Source organism: Heterocephalus glaber, unplaced genomic scaffold (assembly GCF_053883595.1).
Source record: "Heterocephalus glaber isolate CG9 unplaced genomic scaffold, H.glaber_assembly_v1.0 deba00001504, whole genome shotgun sequence".
In the NCBI taxonomy this organism is placed as follows: Eukaryota; Metazoa; Chordata; class Mammalia; order Rodentia; family Bathyergidae; genus Heterocephalus; species Heterocephalus glaber.
In genome coordinates, this window is record NW_028258324.1 from 59,974,236 (window position 1) to 59,996,339 (window position 22,104).

Sequence of the window (22,104 nt, forward strand, 5' to 3'; positions counted from 1 at the left end):
AATGTTGTTAACTACATGAAATATAATCCAATTATCATCTTTTGTTCAAATAACTTAAAATGTACACAATGAGAGGGCGTGATTCTAGAGACAGTTTAAATGAGGCAGGATTTTGTAAAAAATGAAAATAAGTTTCACCAGCTCTTCAAATGTTTTTATTGGATTTAAAATTCATTTAAGGGATATACAGATATACAATTGGTTTGATCAGCTACTAATATGTTTTGCTGCCCCTTTATTTTTGTACCCATGAGCCAGTTCACTTTGTCTCCGTGCTCAATGCTCATCTTTGGGGACATCTTGCCGGGCTCTTCTCCGACTGATGATGCGCTGCTGCTGTTCCCACCCTGCTTGGCATAAGCTGCCCTCTTGGTTTTCTTCCTGTGGGTCTGTTTCATGGGACTCTTCTGTTTTTTTTCAACTCCACCGCTCACGTCCCACAGCATTATCTTCCCATCATTCCCTCCAGTGAGCAGCAAATAGGATTCTGGCAGAAAGCAGACCTGGGACACCCCTAGGGTGTGGCCCTTAAATCCCAGTGCTTTTTCACACTTGACTCCCATCACCCTGAAGATTCGCACCTTGCCATCTTCTGCGCCACAGCTGAAAATGTTGCCACATGATGCCACAGAGATGGAGTGGGCGAGGGCAGGGTTTAAGAGCTGGCAGGGGGACTGTGGGCCTTCTGTTTCTTCTGTCTCATCCTCCTGGAGATGTGTGATCCAGAGCGCCCTGGCCTTCTGCAGATTCCACAGTATCACCTTGAAATAAGATGAGGTCACAGTCACACAGAGTTCTAGCCTTTTCCTCAACTACAGTGCTTACTTAGCTTCTAATAAAATCATCAAAGTAGTCTGAGAATGATTGATAGGGCACCTTCCTAGCAGTATTTAAAAACAAACCAACAAACAGAGCTGGGTGTAGTGGCACACACTTGTAATCCCAGCGCTTGCAAGGCTGGAGCAGGAGGATCACAGCAGGTTTAAAGCCAGCCTGGGCTACATAGTGAGTTCAAGGCCAGCCTGAACTACACAGTGAGACCCTGTCAAAAACAACAACAACAACAACAACAAAAAACCCAAAAACCAGAATCACACCAAAAAAGATGCTACCACATATGCCAGCAGAATGCTACCTAAATCTTGACTAAAACCAGAATGCAGACAGGAGTAAAATTGACAAAACAAGATCCTAAATCAGTGATGAGATAAGTGCCCAAACTGCAACCTAAAACCCGCTTATTAATCACAAAGTGCCAACATTGCAACTAAACCTGAATGTTCGGCTGCTGGGGTGATATTGAGGTGATTTGGCTTATGTGCTGACAGGCCTCTGCACGCCATAGATTTGCCACCACTGTCCAAAAATATGATGAATAGACCCTATGAATGTATACTGTTAAGCAGCTGCCACTTTTTCTAAGTGCCTCTCCATTGCAGGTAAAACTGGAGGTTATGGCAAGTGCATTGACATGTGCTTGTAGTTCCAGCTACTTGGGAGGCTAAGGGAGGAAGGTTGTTTGAACCCAGGAGCTTGAGGTCAGAGTCTCAGCAACATAAAGAGAACTGGTCCTAAAATCGTTAATTTTAGTCTATGCTGGTTATAAGTAAAAGGTCTCTTATGAACTGAATAAACTAAATCTGGGATATCACTGAAATTATTTGGAATCTTTTCCCCTTTCCTTTGCTTTCCTTTCTGCTTACCCCGATTTACCCATCCTAGGGGCTTAAACTGTCCATCCCTGTCCCTCCAAGTAGGCTCTCCTAGCCATCCCAGACTACTTCTCCATCTTACATCTAGTGCCTAATGTGAACTGACACATATTACTGGCTTTTCTGCTTCTTGAGATTTAATTTACCTTTGCTAATGCCTAGGACAACCCTGGAATGAGCAAAAATCCCAAATGTGTCTGCAGATTAATGTGACATCCTAGCGTTACAACTGGCTTTTTGTTGTTCTCTAGCATGAGCTTGGAGCTATTAGACTGATTTAAACAAGGTGGTAGTTTTAAACAGGTTTAAAACAAAAAAGCTTTGTGAATGGACTCTACACCATAACACACCAATTCTCTTCCCATCTCAACTGATGTCATATGAAAAAATATTCTTTCAAAGAGAACAGACAGCTTTATAATCCACTATCATCCCTGAATTAACAACTTAGTTTTAATGGATACTAGGATGGGCATGACTTTGTTTAGTCAAAAGCATAGATCTGGACTACTAAGATTATCATCACCAATGCTGCTAACAATCAACACAGGAAACCGACATTCCAGAACCTGCTGGTTCATTGCACTGGCAGGCACTCCCAGTTCTTTCTCCTACAGCCTCTAGAATACCAGGATCATATTTCCTGTCCTCCTAAGACATTCAAACACAATATGTTTTCAGCAGCTGAAGCATTTTTGTATGTTTTAAATTCTCTAAATGTGTTAAGTTGGGCAACCCATTCCGGACCCCTCCTATTTTTCAGGAGCTATTCCTATTCCCCAATAAATTTTCTTCCTCCATTTTTTTTTTAATCATCCTTGTATTTTTCTCTATTTGATGGTCACTAGGAAACAAGCACTCCCAGGAAGGAAGGCACAGATCTATTTTTATGCCAGCACTATACTGTTTTTTTTTTTTTGAACCGGGGATCGAACTTGGGTCCTTGCACTTGGGCAGCAGGCAGCAAAACCACTGAGCTAAATCCCCGGCCCATCTAGTCCATATCTAAGAGTTGCCGAAGTCCTAATAGTTTCAGCATAAAGTCTAAAGTCTCTTCTGAGATTTAAGGCAAAATCTTAGTCCCCTGTACAAATGAAAAGAAAGTGAAACACTTCCAACACTCAATGGTACAAGATAGACATTCCCATTCCAAAAGTCGCAAACAGAAGGATACAAAGGAATGGAACCAAAGCAAGACCAAAATCTGGCAGGGCAAACATTAAATCCCACAATTCCACCTCCAGCACCCCTGGAGATCTCTGGCAAGTTGTAAACTCCAAAGGGCTTGGGTGGCTCCACCCCTATGGCACTTCTGGTGGTTGGACCTCCCATGGCTTCTCTCTGGGGCTAGTTCTGCTTCCTCCTTGCAGCTTTCCTCAGACCATCCATGCTTCTGGCTTCTCCAAACTTCTGGCATCTCCACTGAACCTTTGGCTTCACAGTCACAGCTTCACACACTGCCCTCCCAGGCCTTTTTCTGAAATCTGGGTGAAAGCCTTCCTGACCACACAACTCTTACATTCTGCATGTGCCTAAAATCAACACCATGTGGATGATGCTAAGGTCTGCTGCCAGCTGGAGCAGTAATCTTCCCGCTCTCTTGGCTGTAGGGCTCAAGTACTTGGATGGCTGAGCACTCTGAATCCAATTCTGAGGAACAAATTCTCTAGGCTGTTGCCACCATTCTGGAACATGGTGTTCTGGGGCTTTCTTCTGAGGAAATTCTTTCACTTTTGAAATTTTGAAGCTTGCAATGCCCTCAGGCCGTCTTTTCTATCCTGTTCCTTCTCAGCAATCAAGATCTCCTCTGCTCTATCTCTGCAGGCCGAAACTTCACTGGAGTTCCTTTCTGACCAAACTCAAAACATTTTGAATCATTCTGTTGGGCTCTCTGCCCTTGATTCTCAACATAAATCTGGCTAAAAGCCCCCAAGAGTAGCCATGCCACTGCCTCAACATTAGTCTGCCTTGAAATTTCTTCTGCCAGATTAATTAGTCCACCGGCCTTAATCTCAGTCTCAGGCAGACTTTGAACATGAGCAAAATGCAGACAAACTTTCTGCCAAGACATAACACACATAATCTGAAGTCCAGCAGCCAATGCAGCCTTCTTCTCAGCAGAAATCTCCTGAGCCTGGTCTTTACTGGCTTTCTGGTCTCCTGGACTCTGACTAGAATCTCCCATACAGAACAGCCTAAGGTGTTCCAGCTCTATTTCTTCTTTTTTTTTTTTTTTTCCCCAGCTGTACTTCTTCAGCCAGCATCTCGAAATACTTCCTAACTTTTCCCCTTCTCACAAGCCAGTTCCAAGGACTCTTGAGCCACATGGCCAGGCAACGTCATAGCAACAACCCCACTTCTCTGGTACCAAATTTCTATTAGTTTTCTCATTGTTGAGACAAAATACCTGATACCCAAAGTTAAAGGGAGAAAGGTTTATTTGGCTTAGAGTTCATAGAAGTTTCAGTCCATAATCAGCTAGCTCCAAGGCAGGGTGCCAGAAGGGCAACAGTTCATGGCTCCAGAAGACAACAAAAACGAGAAAAATTTTCTACTCTTAACCTCCATTGCTCCTTTGGGGAACACAAACTCAGTGTATTTGACATCTAGCAGGTTGGGAGTAACATATTTTTCCCCCATCTCATTTTGGAGGCTCTACCAGGACAATTGGAAAGAAGTGTTTGCTTTTGTCTCATAGATTCTGGATTGTGACTCATTTAGGTAATCAGAAATTGTCATTCTTTTTTGCTAGTTGCTTATGCCTTGTCTTTTATGCTTGTCTTTTTTTTTTTTGTACCGGGGATCGAACTCAGGTTCTTGTGCTTGCACAGCAGGCAGCGAAACCACTGAGCTAAATCCCGGGTCCTATGCTTGTCTTTTTATGCCCTGCTTTTTGTCAAATGATGGTAAATTTAAGTTGATAACATGGGAAGAATGTTTCTTTGATGGGAAATTTTATTTTTGCAAGCAGGGTTCTATGTCCCTGTTTAGTGCATGGATTTACTAGTTGCTGAATTTACTGGTATTCCTAGCTTGACCAGTTTTTACTTGTTTAGCTGATATGGTTATTGTCTTATCTCAGACAAGCGGGACAGGAAAAAGTAATATTAGAACGTCCCCTAGTGGACTCTGATACTAACCAAAACGTGAATTTGTAAAATTATTTATTTATTTATTTTGTACCAGGGATCAAACTTAGGACCTTGGTCTTTCGAGGAAGGTGGCAGCACCACTGAGCTAAATCCCTGGCCCTTTTAATGTTTTTTAAAAAATAAAATCTAGTTTATGATATATAAATGCCTCATACAAATTTGAGATTCCCTCAGCCAGTTATTTGTGACAGGCTGCAGACCTTAAATCTGGGAGGACAAGATTCATTGAGATAGTCTGGCCTGATCCCCACTCCATGCTCGTGGAGGGGGATGTCAAGCCTGCTCTGTCTCAGTTTCCTTTCTGGCCTGATCTTCTGCTGGTGAGGAGGCAATCTTAGTTCTTTTTTTTTTTTTTTTTTTTGGTACTGGGGATCGAACTCAGGACCTTGTGCTTAAGGCAGGTGCGGTGCCACTGAGCCAAATCACCGAGCCCTAATCTTAGCTCTCGAGATGCTCCATTCTTGCCTCCAAGCTGAGAGTGATGACTCATACCTGGGCAAATTATCTAACTCATCATGAGCATCTGAAGAGAAGACTTTCCTCTAATCTCATTTCTGATCTTTTTCTGTCACTTTGCACTTCTCTTTTTTTTTTTTTGGAGGTGTGTTTCTTCTAAAGATTAGAGAGAGAGACTCTGAAAAGGTTTCAGTTCCAATCTGTCTCAGCCTTTCCCTTCTATCCAACAACTAAGAACTTTCAAGTTGAGCCCATAGAAAATGAGCATTTGTTAACACCGAAGACAGGAAAGTCATCTTTGATGAGGAATACATACCCCACCTCTGGGTCAGACGAGATATCAGAGTTTTGCCTGTCCATAAGAACACACATGAAGGTGATGTCTCCGCCTAGTGTTCTGGGCACAGTTTCCTTTCCAGCAGGTGTAGGAAATTGAAACCTGAGACTCAGTGGAAAGAACCGACTTCTGGATGACACAAGAAGGAGCTATTTCCTAAGCATTATACTTAAGGAACCAAAACACATTCAGTTCAGGAGAGAATTTTTCAACTACTCTTTTATCCCACTCCCTCATACTCAAAAAAGCCCCAACCTCCTGGCTCTCTCTCCTCCTAAACCTGGTTCTTTTCATGTATGTGTGTAGGGGAGGGAAGTATTTTTGCTAATGTGTAAATTGTGGTTGCTGGACAATGAGTACAAGTTTTAACTGGCAGGTTTCATAAGTATGTTAAAGATATAGAGACACAGAACTCTGTAGAGTAGTTAGGTTTTTTTGTTTTGTTTTGTTTTGTTTTTTGGTACTGGAGATCAACTCAGGACCTTGTGCTTTCAAACCAGGCGTGGTGCCACTGAGCTAAATCCCTGGCTACAGAGTGAATCTTGTGTAAAACTATAACCTTATCTTGCTGCTAAGGGAGATTGCCTAGGTGACTAAGTAGATAACACAAACCAGCAACTTCTTTTCTGTAGGCCCCAGGGCAAGATTTTTCTGAGCCATTACTTGCCTCTATCTCTAGATACCTCTTTTTCAGGTTTGGAAGTGCTCCGACCCCTTGCAATCTGCCCCTTTTTTCCCTCACACTCTCTTTCAAAGAATTGGAAAGCAGTTATTCAGGTCTGTTGATCATTGGTTTAATTTTGCCAGCAATGCTTCCTTTAAACATGGACAGGAATCAGTTGTCACTTGTACTTTTGGAAACACACTTTGGAGTTAGGAATTTGAGTTTCCAGAGAAAGGAGGGGTGTGCATTGTAAGAGTGGATAGTCCAGCCTGACCTATCCTCTGGTCACTCCCAGATAGCAGCCACCTGCTTTGGAGCAGGTCACGGGGATGCCTTGAGAGGATATAAAAACCAAGTAGGGATTAAAAGAGATGCCTATTTTTCCCCTTGTTTGAGGGAAACAATTTTAATTTACTTCCTCCTTTGGAATATCTTCTTACACTGGAATTGGTTTGACCCTTGTGTATTGAGAGTGGTTTAATATTCTGCACCCATGTAGGGCCTGCCTACCCTCTAGAGATAAAGTAGAATTTAGAGGGAAGTATCCAACTTCTAAAACTATCACTGAGGCTGCCAAACTTTTTTTTTTTTTTTGGTACCGGGGATCAAACTCTGGACCTTGCGCTTGCCTGCCTTGATTCCAGCAGGTGCCAGAACCACTGAGCTAAATCCCCAGACTACCAAACTCTTAAGTGATCATGCAGATGGAATTAACAAGATGTGCCAGACTCCTTTTACTGGGATTCACTACATCAACCTTGGGAAGGGAGTTCATAACTGCCAAACTGGAACATGACTTCTATCCAAGGCCCCTTGGATTAGCTCTCTGGAGAAGACCCTGGACTGCAGTCTCCCCTACACCAACCTTTCTCAGCTAGATGGAAACTACACTCATTCTCCCCTAACCAGAGTTAGAGATACCTCTTCAGAGGGGGTAATAGTACAGACAGCTAATTTAGGTAGAAATATTATAGGCAGTCAGAGAGGGTCAGTCCCTCAAGAGAGTTAGTACAGAAGAGAACACATCACAACTGTGGCTGGAGGCACCTTTGAAGATTAAAGCCCCACTGGCCAGATATACATACTTCCCTAAGAGATAAACAGAAGTTTAAAATTATTGATACCACTCTGAGATTTCCTGTATAAATAAACCATTATCTCATTGGGGTGGGCCACCCTCACACAGCCACAAGACTAAGACTAAAAACAAGAATAAGACTATAGATTATCTACCAAGGCTAATGATGCCAGCAATATCCTCTTGCTACTATTGGATCAATATTAGCCAAGCGGCTATACTTTTTTTGACTCATGCTGTACCCATCTCATGATTTTGCTCTATAAAACTTTCTCAGAAAGGTGGGCTCATTGGCAACCCATTCAGAACCCCTCCTGTCTCTCAGGAGCTATTCTTATTCCCCAGTAAATTTTCCTACTCTTAAAAAAGAATGTTAAAAAAATGTGTTAAGTCATCCAAGATTCTACCAATTCCAGAGTCGTTTCCAAGTATTGAGGATTTGGAATGTTCCTACATTCTCTTTAGGTGTCTTTTTTCCCTCTGGATGTTGGGGATCAAACCCTGGGCTTGGCACATGCTAGGCAAGTGCTCTGCCATGGAAACCACTCCCAGCCTACGCTTTATGCTTCATTTTCTGAAACTGCCAAAGACTCCAAGGTGTTTCACACTTGATTTCTCAAGCAGTTGCTCAAGCAGTTAACATCCTGAGCAGGAGAGCCAGAGACACTGAAGTAAAAAAATGAAGAATATGAGGCTGATAGTTCGGCAAAAGGTTAAAGGGAAAGAAAGCGGACAGTTAGCAGATGTTCAGAAGCGACTGTAAACATATCAAAGTGACTCTACTAAAAAATTATTCCCTTACCAAAAAATTTCTTTCCAAACAGAAACTCCCCTTTCAAGATAAAGAGCTTCCTCTAGCATCCTGATCCCTAAGTGCTGGTACTAGGGATCTTCTGAATGCCATGTAAACAACAAACTTGAACCATCGGTTATCAGATGCAGAAATGAGGAGGGCTGAGAAAGTCAATGTGTACTCTACAGAAACATGACAGCTCTGGGGCTCAGAATACAGCTTAGTGAAGTGTGTGCCTGGCATGAGCAAAGCCCTGGATCGGCCAAGAATCTCACATAGATACACACACACACACACACCATATTAAAAGAAAAAATAAAATAATATATATATATAATATATGATGGTTTCTAATTTTCAGAGGTCTTGACAAGAAAAAACTAAAAGTTGAGTGGTAGGAACAAAGATATTTAACACTATCCTTTATACCTTACACATATTTTATAAATATTATTTTGTTCTTATTTACAAAATAAGCACTCTACCTGGGCACAGTGGTGCATACATGTAATCTCAGTATTTGGGACATTAAAGCAGGATGGTCATGAGTTTGAGGCCAGCTTGGGCTACAAAGTGAGTTCAAGGCCAGCATGAACTACATAGTGAAACCCTGTCTCAACAAAACAAAACAAAAGAGAAAAAGCAAGCACTCTCAAGTATCTTTTTCTTTTTGGTACCGGGGATCAAACTTGGGACCTTGTGCTTGCGAGGCAGGCGGCAGAACCACTGAGCTAAATCCCTGGCCCTCAAGTATCTCAATTCATCACACTCTACTTTTAAAATGTCTGTCCAAGTGGGCATGGTACCACATCTTGGCACTCAGGAGGCTGAGACAGGCATGTAATCTCAGTATTTGGGACATTAAAGCAGGATGGTCATGAGTTCAAGGCCAGCCTGGGCTACACAGTGAGTTCAAGGCTTATTCGAACTGCACAGTGAGAACCTGTCTAGTAATAAAACCCCAAAACCAAAAATAACTCTTTCTTCTGGGTGTACTGGAGACTGAACAGAGGGTTGCTCTACAATTTAGCCATGTCTTCAGCCCTTATTTTTTATTTTGAGATAGGGTCTTGCTCAGTTGCCCAGGCTGGGCTCAAACTTGTGATCGTCCAGTCTCAGCCTCCCAAGTAGCTGGGATTACAGGTGTGTGCTACCACGCCTGGCTCCCTCTGCCTCCTTGAGTGCACTTTGCCTAATTAAACCTGTGTTAATCAAAAGAAATAATTTGAGAATTTCTGTAATAAGGATAGGTGTCTTGAACATGGCAACAATTCAATTCTGCCTTAAGATAAAAATCTGTTCAATCAGAGAGGAAATAACTCAAAACTATCCTAGCAAGGACTCCCTTCCACTACTATGCCTATACTGTTGGGCTCCCCTGCCTGCTGGTTATTTAAATTGAGAATAATCCTAGACAACCAGTTTTAAGAAAAATATATGGGAACACTTCAGAGTCTCAACCTCAATTAAGGAAGTAATTTCTTTTTGTTGTTGTTTTTTGAGACAGGGTCTTATTACATACTCCAGGTTGCCCTAGATCTCACTAGTAGCCCAGGCCAACCCCAAACTCATGGTGATCCTCCTGCCTCAGCCTCCTGAGTGCTGGGATTACAGGCGTGTACCACCACACCTGGCTAAGGAAGTAATCTCTTAAATGCATGGTTGTGGGGCTGTAGCTCAGTGGTAGAAGCTCATCCAGCATGTGTGAGGCCCTGGGTGTGAACCCCAGCATACACACAAAGTGCTTGCTTTGGCAGCACATACACTAACACTGGAATGACAGAGAAGATTAGAATGGCCCCTACATAGGATGATATGCATGGGCCGGGGATTTAGCTCAGTGGTTCTGCCACCTGCCCTACAAGTGCAAGGTCCTCAGTTCGATGCCCGGTACAAAAAAAAAAAAGGATGACATGCAAATTTGTGAAGTTGTTCCATATTTTAAAAGAAAAAAGCATAGTTGTGCTTTCTTGCCTGCTGCTGTCACATTAAAACTCAGTGTAGAAGTTAATGAACAGTGTATTTACAGTATTTTGCCAGGCAAATCAAAATAGGCCATTACCTAAACCTTCCTTTTATAGGTATTTATTTTCTAGATTTTTCTAGTGGCTGCCTGCCTCTAAAACATCTCCCCTAGAAATGAAGTAAAATGGGAAATTCTGAATGCCCATTCTTTATCTAATCTGAAGAGTCCAGGTTACTTTTGTATACCTAACTGCTGGGCTTAGTGATTAATTAATTAGCCAATAGTGAAAACCTGGTATAGCTGGAAGATGAAATAATGACTAGTCAGACACTCTAAAGGTGTGGTGGCACACATCTGTAATCCCAGTACATTCAGGAGGCTGAGGCAGGAATATCACTGTGAGTTTGAGGCCAGTATGAGCTACATACATAGTTAAAGGCCACCCTGGAATACAGAGACCATATCTCAAAAAGGGGTGGGGGTGGGGGCTGGGAATGTGGCTCAATGTGAAGGCCCTGGGTTCAATCCTCAGTATTACCAAAAAAAAAAAAAAAAAAAAAAAAAGACACACTAGAGTCTGCTTCATATAACCAATATTCAGCTGGGTGTGTAGGTGTTTCTTACAACCATATAGGCAGATATACCGCCACGAGGGTTGAAAATGCAGGTTTATTAAGGGTCTGGTCAAGGCCTAGGAGTACAAAGGGAATGATAGACACTGTGTCCCTTAAGAGGTACTACAGACATTTTTGGTGGCAGAATACTTTATTGTTTGGGCACTGTCCCAGCACTGCAGGACATACACTGCCAGGCCCCAACATTTTTCTGCCAACTAAATGCTGGTGACCTGAGGGGGCAGCGTTGTGACAACAACCAAACCAGCCTCAAGGATCCCTAGATTATAAGAGGTATATCTGGTGGAGCAGTAAAGAAGTAGTAAAGACCACTGGCCAAGGTGAAAAGGCAAAGTCTCTGATGGTTGGCAGGAGTACAGAGTTTTAGCAGGAAGGTAGGTACCTTAGGTAACTGAGAACACAGATTCAAGGCCTAGAACAGAGCTGAGCACATTGGTTCTGGGCACATTCTCTTTCTAGAAGTCACCTGTCCCCAAACTTAGAAACTTTCCTATCACATTACTGATGATATTCTGAATGTCTCAGGTGTCACAGAGGAAAAAAAGAAAAGGTTTTGGAGCCAGAGAGACTGAGGTTTGAATTCCAAGCAGATGGCTGTGTGCATACTTAATATAAATCTCAGTTTCCTCATTTATCAAAAAAGAACCATAACTATGTAGGAGGGTATCATCAGAATCAGAGCTAAGATAATGTGCAGTACTGACAAGTAATAAGTGCTCAACAGAAAGAAGTCATGATTACGCTCATTCCCACCATGGGAAGGTTAAAACTATCTGAAAATACTTAATCCAAAATCTGCTTACCTGTGACTTCTGCTATTTAAACCAGCATATTCCATTTTCACTCCTCAAGAAAACAAATAATTAAGCACCTGTAGTTCCCCCATGAAATGGGGTCCCTAGATATATCTACTTTCCTGAGGTCTTCCTCTGGTTTGGGGCTAACTTGTGATGTCACTTTCCAAACCCAGCCTTGGATCTAATATGCTGATATTGACACACTATTTCAATTAATATACTCCAAAATTTAAAAATAAAAACAAGGGCCGAGGATTTAGCTCAGTGGTTCCGGCGCCTGCCTCATAAGCGCAAGGTCCCAAGTTCGATCCCTGGTACCAAAAAAATAAAAATAAAAATAAAAATAAAAACAAGGGGGCTGGGGATTTGGCTCAGTGGTTTCGCTGCCTGCTGTGCAAATGCAAGGACCCAAGTTCAATCCCCGGTACCAAAAAAGGGTATTCGTTAAAAAATAAAAACAAGGCCAGGCCCTTCAACTTTTCTTTTAAACAACACAGTTGTGATTCTGGATGTCATGAGTTTTTCTCAGCCCAGCAATAAGCCACAACATCCCAAGGCATAGCACACAACTCTCAGTAGGCAGGGCCTACAGTCCCTTTTGGCAGGCAGTAGCTACATGAAGACAGAGATCACCACACCCTCAGCAATCCATAAAGAATGTTAGGGATTTATGTCTCTCAGGAGGAAATGAGGCAAGCCGGCTGTCTGGGCAAGTGGGTACGACCTGTCAGTCATGGAGATCTAGGACACATGAGCCCAAGCCCTGCACGTGGGACCAATCAGAGACTGTTATCGTCAATTCCTCCGGCATGGAATCAACCAGGTTTTTGATAGGATGGTGTAGATCTGATGTCAGAATGGGGAATATAAAAGATGGTGGCCGTAACCTGGGGGCCACGGTGAGCTCTCTTTCCATGGCCCACTCTCCCTGCAGAGTGGACTTCTTTTCCTACTTTTTTTTTTTGGTACTGGGATCGAACTCGGGTCCTTGTGCTTGCGGGGCTGGTGGTGAAACCACTGAGCTAAATCCCCAGTCCTCTTTTCCTACTTTTAATTGGCTGACATTCACTCTGCAGAGTGTACTTCTTTTCCTACCTTTAATAAATGTAAAATTTCACTACTTTTTTTTTGGTACTGGAGATCGAACTCAGGACCCTGCACTTAAGAGGCAGGCGGTGGCACCACAAAACTTCACTACCTTTAAATTTAAAAATTTTAAAAATCACAGTTGTAGAGTGGGTAGCATCAACTGTGCCTTCAGGACCCTCCTACTTAAATATAGATGTTCAGAATCAAATATTTGAACTGTAAAGTTTTAGTAATATCTTAAGGCAGAGAAAGGAAGATTAAAGAGTAATGAATACTCTGTAAATAAAACCTACTAGGTTTTGTCAGACTAGCATTCAATGTAGAAGTCAAGCCTATGGCTCATAACTGGATAAAACATGCCATGGGCTGAGCCTGAAGATGGTCCTTTGCCTTCTCCCTACTCCCTTTCTCCTCCACAGACTAGAGAGTCAAACAGATTGTAGACCCTGGATGGTACAGCCCCAAGAGATAGTTACATTATGTATCCTTCTTCCTTGTTCCATTTTTGTGCATGCCCCAATCATGAGACAATCTCGCTACGTTCAGTTCTAGGCCACGTAGCACTGTTTACCCTGGCTTCTGTTCCTGTTTGCCTTCTACTATAAATAAAGAGCGTGCTGGACTCTAGGCAGCCATTAGCTCCCGACAGGCTATGGCTTCACCTGGTCCCAGCTTTCAAGTATAATCTTGGTGTTTTCATTTTTCATCATCTTCCACTGCTCTCCCAAGCTACGGACCCTACATGCAGGTCACGGGAAAAACATGTTAATAGAGAATAGATAATGCAATATAGTTAGCCTGGCCAATAACTTGAGTCCAGAGGCTAAGGAGGTATCTCAGTGGTAGAAGACATGCTTAGCATACACGAGGCCCTGAGTTTAATTCTCAGTGCTGTGGAAACAAAATGAAACAAAATAAACTTGACTTTTAGCAAATCCCATTCAGAAACTATCCAGGTACTCTTTGCAAAAGCATCACCTGCATATCCAGGCCACATGACACCAGGCTCTGAGGCCTCTGAGGTCGAAAAGCAACAGAGGAACAGATATTGGAATGTCTCTTCAGGGATCTACTAACTTTCTTATTTTCCAAGTCTAGGATTTTGATTGCCCCGGAGTCGTCAGCAGAAGCCAGCAGGTTTTCAGTTTCATTCAGGGAAAGGCAATTGATTTCTTCTTCGTTCACTTGAAAATGGTCCAAGGAATCTTTGAGGGCCCTGACATCCAGGATGCTAATGCTTTCTCCATGTGCAGCGTAGAGCTTGGTGGGGCAGGAGTGGGAAAATACGACACTGGTCACGTCATCAGTGCCTGGGAACCTCACATGTCCTAATGGAGTCCCATCCTCACCCCACACTGTGAGATCTCCACCCACTGCTCCTGAAGCCACTAGCCCGTCTTTACTTGCATTCAAGCAGAGGATGGGAGAAGAATGTCCATCAGTCCACTTGACTGCCATCATGGCCCAGGGGTCTCTGTGAAGAGCAAGAAAAACTGTATCATGTTTTAGACAAGAGCTTGATGGCAGGAGACAAATGTAACAAGCAGTATTTCACTTAAATATTTTAAAAAGACATCTTTAAAAATTCAGTAATAACAATGAAAAAAGACACTTAACTTCAAGTCCACAGAAGCCTAGCTGAACACAAGCTTGTGGTACGCTGACTGGACATGCCTAACAGGGCTTCTCTGTCATTAGGGCACCAGTCTTTGATGTGTGACTCACATAAGAATGAACACTAAATATATTTTACATTAGATAAGTCTTTTTTTTTTTTTTTCTGGGTACTGGAGATCAAACTCACGACCTTATGCTTTCGAGGCAGGTACGATGCCACTGAGCTAAATCCCCAGCCCAGGAAACAGTCTTGGTTATTCAGAAGTGTGTTGTTTAATTTCCATGTGTTTATGAAATTCGTGCGGTTTCTTTTGCTATTGATCTCCAATTTCATTGCACTATGGTCTGATAATATACAGGGGATAACTTCAGTTCCTTTGCACTTACTTAAACATGTTCTATGAGTGAGTATGTGGTCTATTTTGGAGAATGACCCATGTGCAGCTGAAAAGAATGTGTATTCTGATTTTGTAGGGGGGAACACTCTGTAAACAACTGTTAAGTTCATTTGTTCAAGAGTTTGATTGAGTTCTAGTATTTCATTGTTTATTTATTTTTTAGGTACTGGGGATCGAACTCGGGTCCTTGCACTTGCACAGCAGGCGTCAAAACCACTGAGCTAAATTCCTGGCCCTCGTTTATTTTTATTTTTTATTTTTGGTACCAGGGATCGAACTCAGGTCCTTGCGCTTTCAAGGCAGGCGCCGGAACCACTGAGCTAAATCCCCAGCCCTTCGTTGTTTATTTTTTGAGGAAACAGTCTTTTAAAGAGAGGTCTCTAGGGGTCAGGGATTTAGCTCAGTGGTTCCGGGGCCTGCCTCACAAGCGCAAGGTCCTGAGTTTGATCCCTGGTACCAAAAAAAAAAGAGGTCTCTATAACCATCATATTATACCTTTTATCTGGGTAATATTTTATTTATTTATTTATTTATTTTTGGTACCGGGGATTGAACTTGGGTCCTTGCACTTTCGAGGCAGGCACAGTGCCACTGAACTAAATCCCTGGCCCTGGATAATATTTTATTTATTTATTTTTTGGTACTGGGGATCAAACTTGGGACTTTGCACTTTCAAGGGAGGCAGCAGAACCACTGAGCTAAATCCCCGGCCTGGATAATTTTTGTTTTTGTTTTTTTGGTACCGGGGATTGAACTCGGGTCATTGAGCTTAAGATGGATAATATTTTAGAGTGTGAGTTTTATGGCCAAATTCTCCAAGTTTTTTAAAATTCACTTTCCTTCTCTATAAAATGGGGATGATAATAATACCTTTTTCATAGGATCATTGAGAGAATTCAATGATAATATACATAAAGCACATATAATGGTATCTGGTGCATAACAAATACTATTATTACTTTTTCTATTTTTATTAGGCAGGTCAAAGTGGCATCATATATATCCTACTATAAAAGTGGTCTCAAAGTATGTTTCCCAACAGCACTTTGTGAACTAGCAGCAGAGAAATATATGTTAGAAATATAAATTGTTGGGTCCTAACCTAGACCTATTGCATCTGTACCTCTAGGGGGCAGGACCAAGCGATGTGTCTTAACAAGTCCTCCAGCTTGATTCTGATGCATCCACCACCATGCCCAGCTTGTTTTTTTGTTTTTTTTTTTTTTTTGGAGACAGGGTCTTCCTATGTAGCCCAAGCAGGCCTTGAACTCAAAGAAATCCTCCTGCCTCAGCCTCCCAAGCGCTGGGACTACAGGTGTGTGCCACTATGGCTAGCCAAAACTGCTTATTTCCTCCCACTTTTAACCACACTTTCTCTCTTTCCCTCACATACTCAATCACTAATTAGGCTGCAAAAAATCACTGATATATTAGTGATCAAGGTAACAGAGACATAGTCATAAAATCGGATATAGCAATTTTCATAAAGATGACAAAATGGGCAAACAATAAAATAAACATTTATTTCAACAGAAGCACATAATTAGTATATGGAGGAAACTAATCAAACAGAGACTGGAGCAAATATGATTTTTTATTTTTTTATTTTTTGCAAATATGATTTAAAGGAGAGCCTTACAAAGGAAATGACTCAGAGGGAAGTAAAGATGGGGAGTGCTGATGGTTTGATTCTTGCTGACAAGTATTAGTATGGTACTTAAATAATCCCCTGCCCTAACAAAGATTCTGTGCTCCCTTCCGAAGCATATATACATAACAAAGATTCTTGCCAAAAGATCAGAAAACCCAGGAAAAAAAAGGATACATCATCTATTTAGTTTTTTGGTGTTGGAGATTGAACCCAGGGCCCCAACACTTATATGATTTTAAATATAAGCACTGATGTTATTTAAATGTAGGAATTGTCAGGCCAAGGATTTAGCTCAGTGGTGCCGCAAATGCCTGGCAAGCGCAAGGTCCTGAGTTCAATTCCTGGTATTGAAAATAAAATTAGCAATTGTCACACGAACATGTAATAGAGAAGCTATCCTTTTTTTTTTTTTTTTTTGATTTTGTTTTTTTCCGGTACCAGGGATCGAACTCAGGACCTTGTGCTTGCGAGGCAGGTGCAGTGCCACTGAGCTAAATCCCCGGCCTTATCCTACCTTAAAATATGAAACTTAAATTAACTTTGGAAAAACAATTTAAATCACAAATAGTTTGTTTATCTTGAATTTGTAGGTTTTTGACCCCTTTTCTAAATTAGGGTTTTACTTTTGTTATGATGAATCAATTTTCTTTCTCTTTTGTTTTTTTGGTACGGGGGATCAAACTCTGGTCCTTGCAGTTGTGAGGCAGGCGACAGAGCCACTGAGCTAAATCCCTGGCCCTTTTTTCAGTTTTTTTTGAGACAGGGCCTTGCTACATAGTGTTCAGAGTAGCCTTGAACTCACTATGTAGCCCAGGCCAGCCTCGAACTCACTGCAATCCTCCAACTGGGCCTTTTGAGTGTTGGGATTATAGGCATGCATCACCATAATTGGAAGATGGATCCATTTCATTTTATTTATTTATTTTTAAAATTTTATTTATTTTGAGACAGGGTCTCACTATGTAGTTCAGGCTGGCTTTGAACTCCCATGGAGCCCAGGCTGGCCCCGAACTCATGGTGATCCTCCTGCCTCACCCTCTCAAGTGCTGGGATTACAGGAGTGCCAGCATGCCTGGCAGATGCATGTTTTAAAGTCAGGAAATCTGTATAGCTTTAAGATTTGTTTTTATGTGTGTGCATACAGGTTTTGGATTCCTGGTGGGATTTCAGGTTTTCAGTAAGAATGAGACAAAGCTTCTAGTACTTCTATTTCTCTATTATTAACCTACAGGAGATCCAAATAAATGTTGACTGGCAGACAGAAGCATTAGCAGGTTTTCTTTTTCTTTCTTTTTTTGGTACTGGGGCTGGAACTCGGGACCTTGCATTTGCAAGGCAGGCAGTGGAACCACTGAGCTAAATCCCTGGGCCCAGCAGGTTTTCTTTCTAATTCTTTTCTGGAAAAAATTAACTCAATTGAAAAGGTACATTTGGTTAAATTCTACCCCAAAGTATGAGAAGTTAGGCAATTAATGTTTTTTATAGTCAAGGGAATTATTACAAATAATATAGTTCCTATATATTTTTCCATAACGGAACCAGTAGTAACCTGTATTAATTCCATAGGACCCAAAACAGTTCACAACCTTAAACTCTATGCACCAGAGTAAAAAATAAATTAAATTTCTAATCTTTAAATGACATGGATAATATTTACTGATCACCTACCTAGTCAGAAAAATCAAAGACCAATTTTTGGAAATGTCAAAAAAGTTGGAAAAGCCTCAAAAAACCTATAAATTCTGTAAGACTTTTAATTTTAATCAATCTACATTTATCACACTTAGCATTGATTTGCTTAGTACCTAAAATTAAAATTATTGGTTATTATCCGAAATATAGCCAAAGACCACCATCAAAATGTGTTAAATAGACTACTATGGTAGAAGAAAAAATGTAATTAAATTTGAGTTCCGTGGGGGACTGTCCCATTGATCATGCCCAAAGCAGGCTGTAAGCAGTGCAGATAGTAGTTACCTTGCAATTGGCACGTTTTAAGAAGTGAGTCTGACCGAAGCCTATGTGACTCACAGGGGCATCGTGGACGGCACGTGGGACAATATCAACACCCCCCCTCCCCTGCCTGTGGCCATGGCACAGACCAGAGAAATGGCTTGTGAAGCTACTGGGCTTAATATGAGATAACACACAGCCAAGGCCAATGACTCTCATCCAAACTCCATTCCCAAAATTAAAACCTTAACTAGAAGGACAAGGTTATTTGCTATCCACAACCTGTATTTTATCTGTTTTGTTACTAATTCAAGAATGCCTTAGGGGTGGGGATTTAGCTCAGTGGCACCATGCCTGCCTCGAAAGTGCAAGGTCCTGAGTTCAATCCCCAGTAGCAAAAACCCCCACAAAAAACAAACCCAACAAGAATGTCTTGTCTCTGTTTACAAGCCTTGCCTGCATCAGCAACGTATCCCTAGCAGCTACATGGGTAGCCCCTTTACTCTGATCTATGATGCCACCAGTAAATATCAATGGCTTTGGCTAGCCAAGTTCTTTGCTGCTTAGCAATGGCCATCCTGGCTCCCCCATTTTTCTCTTACACTCGATCTTAGCCAAAAGATTGAGAAGCGACCCCCCCCCCCCCGTTTTTTCTCTTTGATTCTGTCTCTTAAGTCTTTCTTCTCACCATGTATTGTAGCACTGAACAGGAGATTGGGATACACAGGGGTCTCCAGTAAGGTTCCATTAAAACAATGTTTCCGAAGTTCTTGGCAAGCTACTGTTTCTTGTTTTTCTGACTGGGACTGGAAAGCCTACCAGAAATAAATTAAGTGCCAGAAATCCCACATTCATGTATCAAGTTGACAAGCTGTGTTTCCTGTATAGGTGTCTAAAAGGTCAAGACCGCAATTAATCACTCTTGTGGATTACTTTAATTAGATAATAGATTCCTTCCTTCTAACACCTAATGAGATCAGGTTGGGTGAGGGCAAGGTGGGGTATTTTGAGAGCATTTCTAGAAAGGGTGGAGCCACAGTGGCTGTCCTCAACAGTGGGAGGACAAAATGAGGTACTGAACATGAGGTAAGGGGCAAGGTGAGGAGGGAGTGGTGATCAGGTAAAAGACTTAAAAAAAGAAGGGAGTGATAAAGGTAACTTTTTCCTACTGTGAGATTCTACCTGGGCTACTTGGAAGCTAAGATGCCATGTAAGCCACCTCAGTGACTAGGTGAGCACCAGAATTATCAGATCCTTCCAAGGGTCTACCTCACTTGTAGTGAGTCACGGTAACAGCCAAAGTCTTTAATAACTGAATGATCTCTACTTGCAGTGCACTTCTCCAGTTCCATCTCCATTTATCTGCTTGTCTTTTTCAAGGGTTTTGCTAAATTGCCCACACTGATCTCTAACTCCTGGGCTCAAATGATCCTCTTGTCTCAGCCTCTGGAGTGGTAGGACTGTAGATGCCACACACCACTGTGCCTTTAAAATTATTCATTCTGTATGGTTCCTTACCTCCTTTTCAGATGGACTGACTCTACCCTGTAAAATCTGAAAGAAACACAACTACCTTATCAGGAAAAATTTGGTCCAACTCTCAGGAAAGACCTGAGAGTCACCCTTGCTGCATGGAGATCAACTTTTCTTCATAGGGTTGGGCTTCCTAAAGTTGGTCTTGATGTGGAGAAGCTTAATAGCAATCAAAATGGTTGAAAGTCTGTGGCACTGGTATTGCTAAGAAATAAAAAATTTAGCTCAGGGCTGGGGATTTAGCGCAGTGGTTTCGCCGCCTGCTGCGCAAGCGCAAGGACCCGAGTTCGATCCCCGGTACCAAAAAAAAAAAGCTAAAAAAAAATTTAGCTCAGTGGTGCTTCTGCCTGCCTAGAAAGTGCAAGGTCCTGAGTTCAATCAGCTATACAAAAAAAAAAAAAAAGAATAATTTGGGTTACTGAGCTTGGTGAAAAAGAAAACCAGGAAGAAGGTACTGGCAAGTAATAAACACCTAATTATATCAGATGGTAGGAACAATAGTCGCTGTTCTTTTGTTTTACTAATGAACAAGAAATGGATTAACACAGCCGGAAGTTTCAGGCAAGATTTCTTACTACATAAAGATTGCAAGACATTGGAGTTGACTACTACGCAAGTCTGGGAAACCTATCATTATAATAATTACTTGAGAATTATAATAAAACCAGTTTAAGGGGCTGACAATGCAACTTAGTGGTACAGCACTTGCCTAGCATGTTCAAACCCCTGGGATCCCCAGCACCACAAACACAACTATGTAAACAATCTAGTACAATTCCTCACTCACACTGTGGTTATTATTATTTCTATCCGTAGGAGAACCAAATAAATGTTGACTGGCTGACAAAGTTTTAGCAGGTTTTCTTCCTAATTCTTTTCTAGAAAAGACTAACTCAATCTTTTGTTCTTTAAAGGATGTCAGAAAACTGTTAGGGCCCTGCAGGATAAATGCAGTATGAACAAATAATGCTGAAATTCTTTCTCTTTCAAGAAACCAACTACAATACAGCCTCCAAGTCACTCTCCCTACTGGAACACTAAGCGGTGAATCTGGCAATACTACATTTTACCCAAGGGTTAATTGTGGTTAACATTGAGGTTATCCAAATGAGGGGTTATTCATTTATAGCCACCTGAATTTCTAAACGCATGCCGGGACAGACATTCTGAAAAAGTACTCATACTTAGGTAGAACTGTGAGACCTAACTCCATTTTAAAGTTTGACTCCATCTTAAATATAAGACAGTAAAATGGCCTTGACATAAATTCCACTTCACTGAAGTCAACTATTCCCCTAGTCTCCTTTGTGCCCATAAACTAATGATAAAATGTCCTTGCTGTGGGACAACAGATAAAAAAAGAGACACAGCTCCTAACTCAATCCTGTCTGCCCAGAAAACAGATGCTCCCGGGCCCATTATCTATAGAACATTCTGTCAATGTGCTGATTGTTCCTTTTTCCCATAAACTCTACATGTAGCCACCCCTCAACCCCCCATGCTTGCTAAATATCAACCAATCATGTAACTGCTAAATGGAACATCCCCAAACCTTGCGGTAGCCACAATAAAAACCCTGCTGATTTGGAATTAGGGGCTCTCAATCCTGAGCCGCTGCGTCGGTGACGGTTGAGTGGCCCTGCTCGAGCTTGAATAAACGACCCTCGTGTGTTTACATCGGAAACGGCTCCTTGGTGGTCTTTGGGGACTTCGCGATCTGGGCACAACAGAACAAGAGGGCCTGACCAGGAAAAGACGACCTCAGCTGCCCAAGGTAAGGAAAGAGGCTCGAACCTAGCCAAAAAAAGACCTAAGGTTCTTACCATCAAGGAAAGAAAAGTTACATGCGTTAAGCTGGAGACTGAAGCAGGAACCAAGTGACACAGAGAAACTTTGTATAAAAAAGGGCTCAAGAGAGCGCCGCGAGTCTACCAGACCAGAAACAACAGACCTCGGAAGGCAACCCCCAAAACCACCGATTACTAGCTTCATACCTCCTTCCCGGTCGCCTCCTCGGCGCCTCGTGATGACCTCACCCGCAGCGTCCAATCGTAGCAAGCTTGGGGCGCGAGCCCCCGCCCTCAAACGGTCACGTCCGGAGGCCGAGAGGAAGCTTGAGCGAGCTGGGCGTGCGCCCTTGCTTCGTGCCCTCAACCCGAATGGCGGAGACCGTGGCTCGCAGCGGCGAGGCCGGGCGAGACGGGCGGTTCCTGCCGCCGCGCTGAGCCGCGGGGGTGGGGCGGAGGACGCCGGTGCGGCCGGGCGTCTGCCCT

General features: G+C 42.3%; 1 protein-coding gene and 1 non-coding gene across 14 annotated transcripts; one reads left to right on the forward strand and one right to left on the reverse strand.

The window, feature by feature from the left end:
* Nucleotides 1–132: 132 nt before the first annotated feature.
* Wdr53 (WD repeat domain 53) lies at nucleotides 133–21,979 on the reverse strand. 13 transcript variants are annotated; one of them, XM_021255045.2, is made up of 4 exons: nucleotides 21,826–21,938; nucleotides 14,083–14,153; nucleotides 13,658–13,939; nucleotides 133–761 (listed from the first exon to the last, which is right to left on the reverse strand). In XM_021255045.2, exons 2-4 carry the CDS (start codon nucleotides 14,086–14,088, stop codon nucleotides 165–167), a joined length of 885 nt encoding a protein of 294 aa, XP_021110704.1. In that variant the 5' UTR covers nucleotides 14,089–14,153; nucleotides 21,826–21,938; the 3' UTR covers nucleotides 133–164. The 13 variants fall into 13 exon arrangements, with proteins under 13 accessions (XP_021110704.1, XP_021110711.1, XP_021110705.1 ...); XM_021255052.2 differs by lacking the exon at nucleotides 21,826–21,938 and adding an exon at nucleotides 21,655–21,775; XM_021255046.2 differs by lacking the exon at nucleotides 21,826–21,938 and adding an exon at nucleotides 18,987–21,629.
* LOC147825378 (U6 spliceosomal RNA) lies at nucleotides 9,934–10,037 on the forward strand. Its single transcript, XR_015441207.1, has one exon. It is a non-coding gene; the product is annotated as a U6 spliceosomal RNA (small nuclear RNA).
* Nucleotides 21,980–22,104: the final 125 nt, after the last annotated feature.

Excerpts from the sequence above, each read along its gene's own strand:
- Wdr53 (XM_004834701.4), bottom strand. The coding sequence starts at position 14,140 with ATGATGGCAGTCAAGTGGACTGATGGACATTCTTCTCCCATCCTCTGC. Across the intron at positions 762-13,657 it reads CATGTGGCCTGGATATGCAG|GTGATACTGTGGAATCTGCA; the intron begins GTGATGCTTTTG and ends TCTTATTTCAAG.